At 48.6% G+C, this 17,121-nt stretch overlaps 1 protein-coding gene across 2 annotated transcripts in view; it reads right to left on the minus strand.

Moving 5' to 3' along the window:
• Positions 1–17,121, minus strand: part of ITGB5 (integrin subunit beta 5) — a 110,156-nt gene that overhangs the window by 16,511 nt on the left and 76,524 nt on the right. For both annotated transcript variants that reach the window (XM_029213845.1, XM_029213846.1), the window contains exon 10: positions 14,413–14,842. In XM_029213845.1, coding sequence (XP_029069678.1) covers positions 14,413–14,842 — 430 coding nt within the window. The remainder of the gene's footprint in view (positions 1–14,412; positions 14,843–17,121) is intronic.

The raw sequence follows: 17,121 nt of genomic DNA on the forward strand, positions 1-17,121 counted from the left end.
CAGCCCCAGCATCCCCCTCCTCCCACAGTCCCAGCACCCCTCCTCCCACAGTCCCAGCATCCCCCTCCTCCCACAGCCCCAGCACCCTCCTCCTCCCACAGCCCCAGCATCCCTCCTCCCACAGCCCTCTGTCTGCCCATCGTCTTCCCCTCCTCTCTCCCCTCTTCTCAGGACAGGCAGCGGGTAAACAGGAAGTGGTTAAGAGAAAAAAGAAAAGGAATCGCTGTGGGCTGGAAAGCCTCTGCTCATTTGGGTGAGTTCCCTGCCTCGGAAGCCAGGTCTTGTCTGCGACGTGGACACCTCTGGGTGACAGCCTGGGCCCCGCTCCTGGAACTAACAGCCGTCTTAAAAAGGGCAGGAAAACCAACCAGAGCTTTCTGTGCCTCCAGCCACCGGTGTCTGTGTCAGGGGTCCCAAGACGCTGCTGAGCCAGAGGAGGCACACGGCCCCGCCCTCCTTAGCATCAGGTTGGGGTTGGGAGCTGCTCCCCGAGAGCCTGTGAACGTAGACGTCCTGGGCACTCACACAATCTCCATGGGGAACCACAGCCAAGGGTGGGCTGACCTGTGGCCAAACGCACACACAACGCTTCTAGAGCGCCCGGCCTCTGTGTCGGGGCTTTGGACTGGGAAGGGGAAATCCCTCCTAAGAGGCCTTCTTTCTGGTACCTGGCTGACAAGCAAGTGAGGGTTACATAACGGGCCGGGTGTTCTCAGTGTCCCCGGGTCTGGTCCCCGTGGGAACGCGCCCCTCCCACTGTCTCAGTGTTCCCTTCCATGCACTGGCTTTGGTGCCAGAAAAAGTAGAGAACAGAGATTCTGGAAATGCACAGGACTTCTACCCAGTTCCCTCATGAGGGATCTTAGCCTGACTCTGGGCACCTCAGCAGAAACTAAATAAACCTCCAGGGTCAAGAGAGAAGTCACTCTTGAAAGGTTGTGTCCTTCTCACCACAGGCTTCCCGAGCCTGTAAACACAGTCTGTTCTTGCCAAGGATGAGTTACTGACGGGAGAACTTGCCAACTAAGGGCTGCTCCTCTCAAAGACAGCACAGCTCTCCTCGCTCATCACCAACCCCGGAAGGCAGCTCTCACAGAGTCTCCTCAGACCAACTCGGTCTCACCCTTGTCACTACTTGGAAGCCCTCGGCTGGGGACGCGTCTTCTGGACGGGAGCTACCGTGCAGCCTCACCTAGCTACTTGCTGGCTCTGGACAGCAGTCCACTTTCTTCATCAATAAAAGAGGGATGGTGGTTTGTCTACCTAATGGGATTGGGGGAATTCTTTGTAAATGTGCAATAAAGAAATGTATGGTTTCAAGAAATTTCTAATTTCACTGAGAAATCAAGTCATTAAAATCTCTTAATAGAGAAACTTGATGGAGCACTTACAACAGGACAGGCACTGTTCTAAGCACTTTACTTGGATTTTCTCATTAGTAGTCCCAATCGCCCTACATGGTGGTACGATTATTACCCTCATTTTTGCAAATATAGAAAATGAGGCACAGAGCAGCCAAGTAATTTATCCAAAGTCACACAGCAGGCAGGTGTCAGGGCTGGGATTCGAACCACATTTGTTTGTCTCTGGAGCCCATATTCCTAACCACTATGTGTACTGCCTCTCCAGTATAATCTAGGCATGACTAAGTGATAAAAATTAACACAACACGTAGGATAAATGTTCAAGGTGACCCAGGGTGTTTTATAGTTTAAAAATATGCAACAGATCCATCCCCAAGGCTAGCTCTTTTAATCACTGATCATTAAATCACTCTTGGCCTCCATTTTCCTATCTGTAAAGTAAGGGCGGTAACTACGTGAGCTCTACCATTCCTCCACCGCTGACATTTGCTGTTCTCGGTCAGAGCAGGAGAAATCTGGAGAGCCTGGTACAGACTCCGGCTTAAGCTACAGGTTATGGAATAGTAGAGGAGAGAAGGCATTTTGGGTGCAAAACCCAGGATGCATTCGATTGTGAGGATGAATACACAGAGTGCACAGCTTGGAAGGGAAGTATTTGAAAAGGAGAGTTTGACGAGAATGGGTACCCGGGGGGTAGACATGGGCCTGTTTGTATGCATGTGTGTTTGTAAGTGTGTACGTATATAAAAAGACAGAAGGAAGGGAGGGAAGGAAGGAAGGGAAAAAGGGAGGGAGGATGACTGTGGAGGAAAGAAGACCTTAGGGCTAGATTGAGGAGTTTGAATTTATCCTGTAGTCCCAAACGTCCTGACAATAAACTCCCATCACTAGAGGGAAAATGAGAGCCTCAGCTGGACGCTGCAGCGTTCTCCTGGTTGAGTACTCCTGCTACGGTCTGCCCCTTCCCCAAGTTAGTGTCCACATGGCCTCCTCCATCATTTTCCTAAAATGTAAATTATGTGATGACACTCTTTTGCTTAAAATCCTTCAACGGCTCCTCACCGCCAAAAGCACAGCTTCCACATGTAAACTTTGTGCCCAACATACAAGCCTGTTAGGAGGCCTACCTCTCACATCTCTTCACTTGCCCCTGCGCCCCCAGGCACCCCAGGTTCTGGTCATTTCAAACCACTCCAAGCCTCTCAAACACGCTGAACTTTAGCATATTTTTGTTTTGAAACAATTACTTTGGCTGCAGCATGGGGAGCAGATGAACTTGGATGGTGGTAGCACAGATGGGGAGAAGACGAATTTCAAAGAAATATGAGGTGAGTGGACAAGACTTACAATAGGATAGGCATTGTTCTAAGCACTTTACTTGGATTTTCTCATTAGTAGTCCCAATCGCCCTATATGGTGGTACGAATATTATCCTAATTTTTTAAAATATGGAAAACGAGGCACAGAGAAGCCAAGTAATTTATCCAAAGTCACACAGCAGGCAGGTGTCAGAGCTGGGATTTGAACTACATTTGTTTGGAACCCATATTCCTAACCACTATGCGTACTGCCTCTCCAGTATAATCCAGGCATGACTCAGTGATAAAAATTAAAACAACACATAGGATAAATGTTCAAGGTGACCTAGGGTGTTTTATAGTTTAAAAATGTGCAACAGATCCATCCCCAAGGCTGGCAGATGGAACGTAGGAGTTGAGGAGAAGGTAGGAAAAAGGATAATTCCTGGGTTTCTGGCTCGTACAGCTGGATGAAAGGTGGAGACAAGGAAAATCAGGAGAGGACGACAGCTGAGAGGAAGATCATGAAATCAGTCTGAGACATCCTGAGACCGAGGTTCATTTAAGACATCCAAGTGGAGCTAAAGGGAGCCTGGGAGCAACACAAGGGTAACTGAAGGTGTGGGCACAATGAGATTCCTGAGAGAGACTCTGGGGGAGAAGACGTCTAAGCTGTGCCTTGGACAATCTCAGCACTGAATGGACTGCCAGAGGAGAAGGATCCCACAAAAGAGCCTACGGTTTCGACTGACAGTGGGGAGAGAGTTTTCCAGGTGGGCGTGGTCAACAACGTCAGCTGTCACTCAACAGTCAAGTAAGATGAGAGCCAAACAAGCCTAAGATGCAGCAGGACACAGCCATTCAGGACCTGGAAGACCTGTTTTGGTGGAATCATGGGCCTGAATCCAAATTGGACTATGATGAAGGCTGCCTGGGAGGTGATACATGAGGTCAGTGGGTATAGACAAATGTTTTGAGGAATACGGCTGTGAATATGGAGGAAAGAGGAGCTTGCAGGGGGGCGGCGGGGAGGGTAAGGGTTTCTCTTTTTCTGTTCTTTTTCTTCCTTTTTTTTTGTTTTTTTTTTTTTAAGACTGGAGAGTCCTGGCATGTTCTAAACCTGACCAGAAGACTTGGTTAACAGGGAGAGTATAGATACACAATCACTTATCACACGGATATATTTGTTTACGCATTTGCCTCATCTCACTGGCTGGCAAACCCATACAAAATCAAAGACGGTGTTTTATTTTTGTTTGCCTGACGCCTAGCATGGTGTCGGGCACACGGTAGATGCTAAGAACGTGTTGTTGACTGGTGGAGGCTGTGAATGACATCAGGACGAGCCTGAAGTCCTGGGGAAGATACCCGATGCTGGAAATTAGAAAAGGAATGAAGTATTATTGATGCTTATAAACTTAAATGTGATTCTTGAGATATTTCAAATTCTTAACAAATGCCCAAGGAACCCAGAGACCTGAGGATGACACGAGAAATAAAGACTCGGAATTCTCTTTCCTGTGGCAACCATGGTCACGGTTGAACAGAAGTCACAGGCTTTGCACCCGATCATGTTCTTGCATACTGTTCAGATTTCTCCAGCAAAACGCTCTTCAGAGACGTGAACAATGATGTATCCTCAGTCTCAGGGCTCGCTGCTCCTCTGCCCTTGGCTTAGTGTCAATGAACCAGGCCTGACAAGCTCAACTGAAGGCGCTTCCAGACAGGTGATGCCCTGACAAGCCCCTTACCCTTTGCCTTCATCTGCTGAACTGCACGTTGCATTCTGTATCTGATCAGCAAAATATGACCACTACTAAGCAAATGAGGTGATGCTGCTTTAAGCTAAGCTTCCCCAAACCTCAAGAATACTTTGAGATGATAGCTCTGGCTAGAAAGCCAAGACTCCACTGTCAAAGGCAACAGAGCTCTGTCAAAGGATATCTTTGCCTTTCTGGTCTTAGCACCTGGTTTCTCGATGCCGATGCCCAGCTGCCACGTCCCCCTAATTACTACTGCATTCCACACGAGGGCACCAAGGGAAGGATTTGGTGTCTGGCCCGACTCTATCCATCACAGGGAGATTAAGGCAACGGAGGGAAGATGGAAAATCCTGAGTTCCTTAATAAACTCACCTTTCCAGTTTCAAAGGAGTGTGATGAACCATAGTCCTCACAGGACCCTAAGAACGCTGGCAGGCACTTCTGGGGAAATGCCAACAGCATCTGGGGAGACATGAACTCACTCCCCTTTCCCCTGGTCACTGCAACAGGATGAGAGGGCTACTATTTTCAACCTGGAAAACTCTCATGTTGCTGTAGTTGGTTAACAGTTGCCATATCCCACCCTCGGTTGGCCACTGTTCAGAACCTGAAGCAGCACTCTCAATGGACACAGCTGGTCTGGAACGTCACATGAGTGGGCCACGCTGAAGCTTGGCTGCCGGGAGCCCAGCCAAGCCAGGAGATGGCAGGAAGCAGCCGCCCAGAGAAGAGCATCCCCTGAGGGTTAGGGTAGGTGAGCTTTTCTTAGGCCAAGGCTTTGGGCCAACCACCAGCGGGGAGCATGGCCAACATGCCAGTCTTCTCAGCCACAGCCTCCACCACGCACGGCTGATCAGTAACAGCCACCTCAGTCTCCTGGTAGAGGAATAACCACCAAATGAGATCATGCATGCCAAGAGTGTTTTATACATTAGAAGAGGCTAACAAAGGCTCATTTAAGGAAAGTGGGTGCAGCCTAATCAATAACAACAGCCAGACACCCACTGACTACTAAGAGGAACACTCTGTGCCTTTCATCAAATAATAGTCATGAAGGGACGGGTACTTCGGCTGGTCTCTTGCTCTGCGTGTGTCCTTCGGCCTGGTCTGCTGTGTCTGATCTATCCTTATGTAACCCAGAGAAAACTCACTTAGCAAAACAGAGACTAAAAGTTTCCTAAAATTTTTGACCAGAATAAAAGAGCACTTATGAGGTAAGACTTGGAAAATGTGGGCTAAATGCTTCAGTGGTGGCAGGAAGGGCTGAGCTGGTATTAAAGAGATTTGGGAAGGGTCTCAAGCTAATCCAAATGAGTAAAATCTGGTGGAGATGAGGTAACTATTTACTTACAAGGTTCTCCTCGTCTGAATCTATAATCAAGAATCTCAAGGTGCTTTAAGTCCAGGTTCTGGGCCTCAGTTTCCCACTATGTAAACAGCCAATGCAGGTAACAGACAGTTGACCCACTGCGTGTGACTGGTGGTGGTAGAAAAGGCAGAAGATGCAAATAATCCCACAATTTTGTGCTTGCTCATGAAGAGCACAAAATACTAACAAATTAGCCTCAGTGTGTTTCCAAGGAAAAACATCTCAATACACTAAAAGAGTGTGTTAAAATAGATTCTATTTATTATGATTATTATCATTATTATTACAATGTTTGCCTAAAGGCCAATGATGTGATGTCAAATAACATACCAACCTGGGAAGTATATTCCTGTAGCTTAAGGACGGTGGGCCATCTGATGAAGACTTTTGGGGGTGATGGTTGTGGGCTGAGGGGCAGGGCTCAGGAAGGTGTCCAGCAGAGAGTGGAACCGAGCAGGACCCTGTGTGGTCTTCCAGGGACAGACCTTCCCCCTGCCCTGTGTCCTCCAACTCTTTGTTTGTAGAAAAGCTTTAACCTCCCAAGGCTTCCCAAGTTCCAAAGAGCAAATTTAATCAGAGAAGTGAAAAAATGCAGCAACAAAGGAAAGTGGTCAAGCAAGACAAAATAATAGTCTAGCCATAAAACAAAGTCAAGGACCCTTAGCTCCTCCTCAAGGGCTATAGATGACATCCTGAGCCATATCCTTGAGTTGTTTTGCAGAAACTAAACCCCTCCCCAGGTAGAGGAAGTTGACTGCATGCTGAGCACCAGCACATAGTCCCCAGACCACAGACCCCAGACCAGTTGGAGGCAGAAAACTGATAACTGAGATTTCCCAAAATATCACCCTGTTACCTCAACACAAGCCAATCAGAAGAATGCCCATAAGCTGATCAGGCACTCTGCAACCCTCACCCCTAACACTGCCTTTAAAAACTCTTCCCTGAAAGCCCTTAGGGAGTTAGGGTCTTTTGAGCATGAGCTGCCCATTCTCCTTGCTCGGCACCTGCAATAAACACTGTGCTTTCCTTCACCACAACGCAGTGTCAGTAGATTGGCTGTGATGCATGTCACCCCAGTTCCTTTCATTAACAAGAAGATGCAAAACTTCTGGCAGACTGAACTCACTCAGAGCAACTTCCAGACACCAGCGAGCGTTTGGATCTGGGTGGAGTCCTTAGGTCAGTGTTCTGACAGTCAGGAACACTTACCCCAAAGGAAAACAGGGCTCCATCCAATCCCACCCCACCCCACCCAAAGCACTGAGCAGCAGAGTCCTATAACCAGTTATGTCACAGTTTCCAAAATCAAGACCAAACTCTAAGTGACAGCTCAACACCCGAGAAATAGAAACAAAGGAGCCTTACGAATAACTATTTCAGTCACCAGAGGTCTCTCATCCTTTTCAATTTAACTAAGAATGGAAAGTTTTCTAATGTGTTATTTATTCTACAGTATCAAAAAGTTAATGCCACCCAATTCTATACGTGACTAACATCTTATCTTTGGCATTTCTCATGGTTTTCCTAGGATTTTCCTTTTTTTTTTTTTTTTTAAAGTTTCATTATTTCCTTCACAAGCCAAACTCCATGACCTTGGATCAGGCCTGAAGTTCAAAGGCATGAGCAGTCCTCATCCCAAGCTCCCCTGTCTGCACACTTCCTCTCTAAATAGACAGAAAAGGGCGGTGAGGTGAAAGCCAGTGCTCAGATTACTCCATTTTTCACAATCACTGGTAAATTGTTGCTTAAGATGTTTCTGGAATCAGGATCTGAGCAGTGAGCAAGGGCAGTAAGGAAACTCCATTCCCAGAGCTGAGCTCAGCGCATGCAACAAGGCAGGTTCTCAAAATGGCTTGCCAACATGCTTCTTATCTTTCAAGATCTCACACAAGTCTGGATGGTGGAAGTAAGTGGTTCATATGCTCATTCCTCAATCGAAGAAAGTTTCTGAGGAGTGGAAAATTCTAGGGACAACAAACATTTAGAAATTAATTCAATACTGTGAGCAACTCCAACTCTGTACCCCTGGTACCCAGTACAAAACCTGGCACATGAGGAATGCTCAGTGAGCTCTTGAATGACATGAATGCAGCACTCTACCTAAAACAAAATGACCTCAGTGACAGACCAGTATCTGCAGCTGCACCAAGGTCAGACACGTACTACACTACAGTTTTTCCAAAGAGCTTTCTCCAACCTCAGGCTGCAAGAGGCTGGATGACTCCAGAGCGGAGCAGCCCAGCTCACCTGGTTCATGCAGCCAGTCTGAAAGGTGCATTGTTTTGTTATGTGACTAAGCCCTAAATTTCGGTACCTTGTTGCCTTTCAAATGAACTTGAGCAATATCTGGATGCAGATGGCATTCTTAGAGAATTCCTGACCATTAGATAGATGCCTATTGAGAACTTCTGAAACCAGCCTCTTCTGATGCCATGAATGTCTCTGATGCTTATCTTTGTGGAAGAAAATCTTCCTCCATGAAGGGAGGGAGGAGGAGGACAGCTCAAAACATTTACTCCACACCCTGAGTGGCGAGGCAGAGTCCAAGGAGCTTTACAGTTATTATCCAATTTGATGCTTACAACAACCCTCTGGGGTATTTGACAGATAAGAGAATTTGTCAGAGAGGGTAAGTGAAGAGTCCAAGGTCAGAGGTGGAAAGGGGGAATGCCAGGTTTAGAATCCAGATTTGAACAGGCACTGGTCCTCGAAGGTCCTGTTAAGTGGTCTTTTGTGGAAGTATCTTTACTAATTACGGGTGTATCATTCCTTACAATCATAGTTACTGAAGAATACTGTATCAAATTCTGTTCTCATAGCCACCATATTCTGAGTACTCCAAAATGGAAGATGACTCTCTTGGTCTCTGCTGTCATGTGCATAATTAGGATTTCTATATTACCAGATAAAGCACACTGCTATGAGGGTACTCTTTAGAGGGGGAGGAGACCTTTCTCTATAATGCATCTTTGTATTTGCAAATAGCATCCGGGTAAACCATCAAGAAACTGACTACAGACTAATATACACGAAAAGATGTGAAGAATTTTCTAGGCCATCCCACCTGAGGCACACAGTGGTAGCAATGCCACCAAGAGGCCCCTTTCTTCTTGGGAAATTAAATATGTCAAATCTTGGTTCATTCAAAAGGTACTTTTTGAGGCCTTTGTCATGGAGCCGCATTCCAGAAGGTCCTATAAGTCATTTATGAAATATGCAAATTGCAATGCAGTGACAGAAGGTAGAGCTGTGACCACAGTCCCAGAGATGGCCACCAGGATACTTACTGTGAGTGTGAAAATTACATTTCTGAAGAAAACGGTATGAATAGGGTGAGAGGTATTTTTATAAACATATCTGGATAACTGTTGCCATGGAGGTGTTTCACCTGGCAAGAATCAGGAAGTCCAAAGCTAGGGCTTAATGTCAGAGGTGCTTTTACCAGGAGAGGCTTAACATAACCTTGTGATACTTTCTGGAAAACATCAGCCCAGACCAGCAACCTGTGTTTGGATGCCGGCTCTGGCCACTAGGAATGATGCCACTAGTGTCACTCTCCATATTTTTTTTTTACATCTGAGAGAAAACTCTGCAGTGGCCCCTTGACCTCTAATTGCCTGCCACATATTACAGGATTCATATATATTTGTATGGACAAACTGGCCAAAAAACCTATTAGATGAAGTAAAATATATGAGACCTTACTTACGTATACTTTTGGGATCTCACAGTCACAAAACCAAAAGCGTTCTGTTCAAAATTCTATATTCTATTTGATGTAAATGTTCTCAATATATGAAACCCAAGAAGTAGACTATTAGCAAATTATTCCATGTACGCCAGTGCATGCATTTTAAGTACAGAGACTGCTGGAAGCATCAGGGCTGCGACTGATTTCAACAGTTTACCATAACGGAGTAACTCAAATCCCAGGAAATGCACTGTTTGGGTACAGAAACCAACAAAGAACAATAAAGTTTGAGCAGTAACCTTTAATTACACTGAAAACAACTAAACAGACCATGTCCTTCTTCACATGTTCTATTAGCAGAGGGATTCTGAAGGGTCAACACTTTATGAGACTCAAAAGAACAGAAGCCCTCACAATGGCCCCATAGCTCCCTTTGTACACACAGGAATAGTCTACGGACAGAACCACTCTCTAAGTTATGTTGCCTCTACAAACCAGACGGAGAAACTGCAGCCCTGGCTGCACACACATTCCCATGACAGTGTGTCACAAAAGTAATAACCAAGTTGTTCAACTGCTTCCAGACCTTAGTCAGATTTGCTTCACTACTAACTTTTATGATGTATAACGTATCACAAGCCTTTAATCTCTAGCCCGTCCCCTCGGTCCTGTCTCTTGGTTGGAGGTAAGGACCGGAGCCTCTTACAGACGGAAAGACCACAGAGAATTGGAGGAGCTTCTCTCCAGGATGTCCCCACTGGTCCTGGCCTGGCTCTGCCTCAGCCCCCGTCTGAAGATGGACCAGAACCACGCAGCCACCGTGGGCCCAGCTGCAGGGGGAAGGGCTGAGAAACACTGAGAGAACGCTGAGGTCAGCTGCTTGTGAGTCTCCGAGTCAGCATCTTCAAGACCAGAGTCATTGTTGAGAAATAAGACTTCTCCCCCACAAAAACCCCGAATGTAACAGTGATCCAAGAGCTCAAAACCAGCGGGCCAAATTCCGGAGAGGGAGCCCAAAGCTGACCACGGGAACAAGGAACTGGGGGCGGATCCCTCACCCACCCGCTGCTGCCTCCTGAACATGCTGGAGTATCTGTGAGACAAGGAACAAGGAGCTGGGTGCTACATCGACGGGCCAGGAGGATCAGTCCTGCCCAGAGCTGGGCGTCCTTCCTGGATGATCACACACCACCATGACCTTATTCCAGAAACTACTGTCTCCAGGAAGACCTGGATAGCTTCAACTAGTTGTTGCTTTCACAGTGAAGGGGTGGAGGAGGCTAACTGGGGATGCAGTGGAAAGACAGCCAAGTGTTCTAATTACTGATGTATTCAAGTAATTCAACTTCAGGCACTTCTTAGGATACAATATTATATGAAAAAAAAGGAAGCTACAAAATTGTATACATACACACACTTAGAAAAAATTTAGAAGGAAAACCTCTTAAAGTATGAATGATGGAATGGTGAACAATTTCTTTCTCTGAGAACATTCTAGACCTAAGAATAATCCTACAGCTAGTTGGAGTTATTCTCTTGACTGAGAACACACTTTAGGAAGGGATGCATGTGAACCAGTGAGGGTAAAAGAAGTTCTTTGTCTGGTTCACCAGATGGTTCAGATTAATCCTGGTCACCAAGAAGGAGACAGACAGCTCAGACTGACCACACATCCATCAACTCCCCCTGTATTTTTCAAGCTTTCCAACTTCGGGGGAACGAAAGACATCTCAGCTCAGCAATTCCGAGGAGTTAGTGACTCAAAGCGCCGCACATGTGGGAGCCCCAAGGGCATTTTTAAAAATTTTTATTTATTTTTTTATACAGCAGTTCTTATTAGTTATCTATTTTATACACATTAATGTATACATGTCAATCTCCCAATTCATCACAGCACCACCACCACCCCTGCCACTTTCCCCCCTTGGTGTCCATATGTTTGTTCTCTACATCTGTGTCTCTATTTCTGCCAAGGGCATCTTGAACCTCCTGTTTCCACACCTGGGGACACAAGAGAGTCTCTCAACACGACAGGGCTGGATGGAGCGAAGGGAGGAGCGAGCACCCAGCATCTGGCAGGAGCCTGAAATGCAAGACTAGCTCAGGAGGACTGTGGGTCCTGTGGGTATTCACTCAGCTACAGAATACTCCAATTTCCAAAATGACCGGTTTTCCTTACTAAGGCCTCTCGCACCTCATGTACCACCCGCCCCACACCTCCAGGCTCTGTGCTGTATTATTTTCGGAGGCACATGACATCTGAGGGAAGGAGGGGAGGCAGCCCCCATGTGCTGGGCCCTGTTTCCTGCCAACCACCGTGCTGGGTCCTTTATCCACGTCTTCTCTTTCAATTCTCAAAGTGATGCAGAAACAAGGGAGTGCTGGGGTGTTTTTAGAGACAGGAAAACCCAAAGTCCAAGACAACCCAGGCAGTAGGGCTGATAAACCATGGGGATGAGATCTGCACAGATTGTCCGACCTAGCAGCCCTGGCTCCCGGGCAACACAGACACAAGCAGCCTCCTGGACGAAGACACATCAGAGGATTATTTCTGGTACCTGAGGGGTAAGGAGGGAGCTCCGTGATAATACTTGCTAATATGTTAAATAAAAAAAAAAAAAATTCACGGCTGAAAGGCAATTACAGACACAGCCAGGCTTCTTGGAGCATTTATGGTGGCTGCTAAAGGGAACAGGCAGTCCATCCATCCCGCCGTGCCCGAAGTCCTCAGCAAAGCCCTGACTCACGGGGAAGGCGGCCCCGCCTGCACACTGGACAGCAGCTGTGGCTCCCAGAGGTGTGCGGCACTGACTCTTAAAGGAGCCAGTGGTCAGCAAGGCAATGTGCCTTAGACACATTCTCTTACTGCTCACAACAGCTCTGTGCCCAAAGTGACACAGGTAGCACGTGGTGGTGCTGGTGGTGGTGGATTTAGGCTCGGACCTGCCTGATCCTAAGCACTTTTCCTGCTAATCCAGACAGAACCACCCCCTGGAACCACCCAATCTGTCAGAAAGAGTGGATCCCTGTTGTCTGATCAGCACATCAAATCCTGACTCTTGCCAGCTAGCTGACTCTTCTATGACGTTATACGTCCGACATTTTCTGGAGCAATTCCGAGTGTGAGCATGCTGGTTCCGTTGCACCCATGGGTGTGCTCATACTTGTCTTATGATGCATTCTGCCCCCAGAGGCCTCACGGGCCTACGCTCATCTGTGCAACCCTCTGCACTTGTTTCTCCCATGGAGGGATGGTTACCCCTCCCGCAGTGACAGATCATTTATATGTTCTGATTTGCTTCCCATGTTTGCGCTTTATCTTCCCCGCCACACCCTTAAGTGCCTTTTAAATCGACACTTTACCACTGGAAGACCGTTCACAAAGAAGGAATCCTGGAAACAGAATACACAGCAGTAGAAGAAACTACCATCCTGCCTAAAATTGTTCTGCTTACTCGATTTGCAGGTGGCATGGTGTCGGACAGAATGACCCTTTAGAGACATGGTTTTACAGTATCTCATCAGAGCGCAACTCCCAGAATGGGAGCTGCCAAACTGTAATTTAACTGGGACCCATGTAAAGTCCTATATGCTTAGATTCAAAAGCTTAAGTGCCCCGACGTGACACAACAGAAACTTGGCTTGGCTATAGTTCATTCAAAATACTAAAAATCTTCAACTTCTGGTATAGTAAAGTTAAAACCAAGTTCAACGGTACGATGTGATTGTTTAACAGAAAAGAAAAAGTGAGTGTTGTTAGGATGTGTTAATGGAAGTGGAACGTTCAGGTCACAGGGAGCAAATGTTTCGCTGAACTCGGGGCTGAACCCTCGTCACCCAGATGACAAATAACACGCCCGATTCTGAGAGGGACACTTAACAAAATGATAGAGCCTCAGAGAAGGAAGAGACCTGGTGTGTAGCCTGGATAAGAAAAGAGAACAGAGAAACATAAAGAAGTTCTCAGACGTTTGACAGTTTGTCATGCGGAAGAGGGAGCCTAAAATGTGAACCGCTGAGCAGAAGTGACTGAGAAACAATCTTCTGTTTGATATAAAAGGAAACTTTCAACTCATGTCTATGCGAGGCAGAACGATGGCCCTCAAAGATGTGCACGGCCTAATCCCTGGAATTCGTATCAGCGTTACTTTACATGGCAAGAGGGACCCTGCAGATGTGATTAAGTCAAGGATCCTAAGATGGGGAGACTCGTTGGATTATCCCGTGGGTCCAACGCAAATCGCAGGGCTCCTTATAAGGAAGAGGCAGGAGCATCAGAGCAAAGCAGAGGTCAGAGTCAGAGACATATCTGAGGATGCTGCACGGCTGGCTTCGAAAACAGAGGACGGTGCTACAAGCCAAGGGATGCAAATGGCTTCTAGAAGCTGGCAAGGGCCAGGGAACAGATTCTCCCTTAGAGCTTCTAGAAGGAATGTAGCCCTGCTGACACCTGGATTTTAGCCAAATAACACCTGGATTTTAGCCAATCCATTTCAGACTTCTGACATCCAGAACTAGAATAGAATACATTTGTGCTGTTTTAAGCCACTACGTCTGTGGTCATTTATTAGAGCAGCCATAGGAGATGAACGGGATGTCTAACAAGGGAATAACCTCTTCTGGCCCCAGGGAGCTCCCTGTCCCCAGGGTCAATCAAGAAGAGGCTGATCACCTGTGTGTCAGGAATGCTGTGTGGTTAAGTCCTGGATGACCCACGGCCGACCCCTCCAACTCTGAGAGTCCACATCACGTAGCAGCGCCATCTCCTGCTTTTGCATTCGACACACTGGTCCCACCCCCAAGGTTTGCCCTCGTCTTCTCCCAGGAGGACTGTGGCAGTAAGTATAAAGCATGCTTTGGGGATGTCCAAATGGCACCCAGGCCTGTGCCTGGCTCAGAGCAAAAGTGCTTGCGGGGTGCCTACCTGAGCAGAGGACTCCTTTGTTCCTGGCGCAGGAGAAGTTGTCGCACTCGCAGAAGGGCCCATAGATCTTCCCAAACTCGCTCTCGAAGCAGGCGCACTGGTTGCAGCTGCACTGCCCACGTCCGCTGCACAGGGGCTTGCCCTCCGCTTCTCGGCACAGGTTCTGGTGCCCGCTCTGGCTCTCCCCTTCCTGGCACTCGCACCTGGTGCCCAGGTAGCTGGGGTTGCACTCACACAGGCCGCAGACGTAAGTCCCGTTGCCGCTGCACCTGGCGCTGTCCGGCTCCAGCCCCGTGCTGCAGCTACACCCGCAGTGGTAGGCGACCCCCACCTCCAGGCTGTCCCGGAATCCCACGGGCCGCAGGGTGAACACGGGCTGCGCGCGTCTGCCCGGGCAGCTCCGGGCCTCCACCGACACCTCAAAGGATGCCTGCGCAGGAGAAAGAGAGGGGACGTGGTGGCCATGGTGCATCTGGGCCTCCCGCTGTCTGCACCAGCCTCCTGATCAGCCAGGGGCCTGGCCTGAGCACAGTTCCTCCAAGGTCCCCAGTGAAGAACTGGGGCCAAATCCAGCCCCTCCCCACACTCACGGAGGGCCACTCCAACGGCCCGAGGAGGAAGAGGCCCCGGAGACAGCAAGCCCCTTCACTTTACCCAGGAAGGGCGTATTCAGGCGTGCCAACATTTGACAGGCATCATGCTTGATTCTTTAACATTCATCATCTTTTTTACCTCCTAGAGGAAAAGGGCTTCCACAGGAAGGTAGAAAGGTTCACTCAAGGTTACAAGGTTCTCTTTCTCCCCTTTTCACTTCTATCCTATGCTCTTCCCGTCTCCATTTTGAAAGTCAACAAAATATTCAACAATTTACCAGGCACCTCCCTCTATGCCAGGTTAGACGTGACTCCCTGAACTCAGGGGGCGCTGTGGTCGAGATGCCCTGGCAACTGCCTGCCCTTCTTCAGAGGTGTTTCCTCCCCTGCTGGAGAAGGGAGAGATGACTCTTGTGTCCCCCTTCCAGCATATCTATCTCCTCACAGACACACCTGAGCCTCCCTCTGCCCCAGTTTCTCTCTGCGTGGTCCTCACAGCTGTGTCTTTCACAATCAGTCCACGGTCCAGAGGTTGTAAAGAAGCAACATTGCCACACACATGGACAGGCTTTTTCTTATTGAACAAAGCATGTACAGGAGTGTTGCTAACTCCCGAGCTGCTTATGGGTTGCCATGGAAACAGGCAGCAAGGTGGACCTCGCTGGCAGATGGCAATGGAGGAAAGATGCCTGTTAGCAGCCTACATGGCTGGGATGTGAGGAAAGCAAGGACACTGCTCGCTGTGATTCTCCCAGGGAGTACAGCGTGACTCCACCATCCCCTCCCCGCCACCATGTGGTGAGAATCATCCAGCACGGCCCTCCAAGCAGGGCGCTGTGGAAATCTGCAGACAGGTAGTGGCACGCCCTGACCAAACACCATCGTGAAGTCCTTCTCCCCTGAACCAACAGAGGCCTGGTCTCACTCCAGAAACTGACCCACCGCCTCTGGCCCAGACATCTTTCTTTTTCAAAAGGCTCCTCAGAACATTCTGAAACTCAGAACAAGTTAGGAACCACTTTTAGCTACGGGTATTGTTAACTCTATTATTTGGGTTGGAATAGAACTGGTTTTTAAAATCAATAACCTGCTTTACTGGGTACTCTTTAGGTAATAATGTATACTTCTGGAGAACACTCAAAATATCTTTTTCTAAACGTTCTACAGAGGGCTTCCCTGGTGGCGCAGTGGTTGAGAGTCCGCCTGCTGATGCAGGGGACACGGGTTCGTGCCCCGGTCTGGGAAGATCCCACATGCCGCGGAGCGGCTGGGCCCGTGAGCCATGGCCGCTGAGCCTGCACGTCCAGAGCCTGTGTTCCACAACGGGAGAGGCCACAACAGTGAGAGGCCCATGTACCGCAAAAAAAATAAAATAAACGTTCTACAGATCCTTGTCACTTTGGGATCTTTACTAATTCTAAAAGGCCTCCCCTCTGTGACATCTTGGGACGCCCCCCCGCAGGGTGGGAGCCGGAGCGCGTGAGGCTGAGCAGGAGACCCCGCTTCCTAGGTCCTGGAGAGAGTCTGCTTGGCAACAAGACACCAGGAGTCGGCATTAGTGAAGCAGTATCACAGCAGACACCGTCAGACAGGTGCGCTGAGGACAATGACCAGGAGCCAGGGTCAGAGGACGCCGGGCGAAGCAAGCCAGCTGCAGACAGTGGGACGGGCCCACACCCCACCTCCACGTGGGGGGTGGGAGGCGGCAAAGGGAGAGACTGGCAAAAGCACGTTCACAACCCGGTTCCAAGGCCCTCAGGTACAGGTGGGCTCTCGAGGTAAGGAAGAAAGATGCGGACCCACCCAGGGCACTGCAACCTGCCTAACGGTTACCAGGTGCTGAGCACTACACGCACCAGGCCCCGTGCTGGGCATTTCCACGCGCATCTCATTTACGTGCCCTAGGAGGAGGCATCCTCATTTACCAGAAGGAAAACGGGGTTGGTGGGCTCCGGGAGCTTAGTGCTGGTCACACAGCTGGGGAGGGGTGGGGCTGGGCCTGTGCTCTCCTTGGCATGTCACCTCCTAGAAGTAGGGAATGAGGCAGATGTCCAGTGTCCAGACCTGAGTAGAGAGAGAGAGGCCCGGCTCACAGAGGGACCACTAGATGGGAACC

The sequence above is a fragment of the Monodon monoceros genome, unplaced genomic scaffold (assembly GCF_005190385.1).
Source record: "Monodon monoceros isolate NGI ecotype Baffin Bay Population unplaced genomic scaffold, NGI_Narwhal_1 Super_Scaffold_11, whole genome shotgun sequence".
NCBI lineage: Eukaryota > Metazoa > Chordata > Mammalia > Artiodactyla > Monodontidae > Monodon > Monodon monoceros.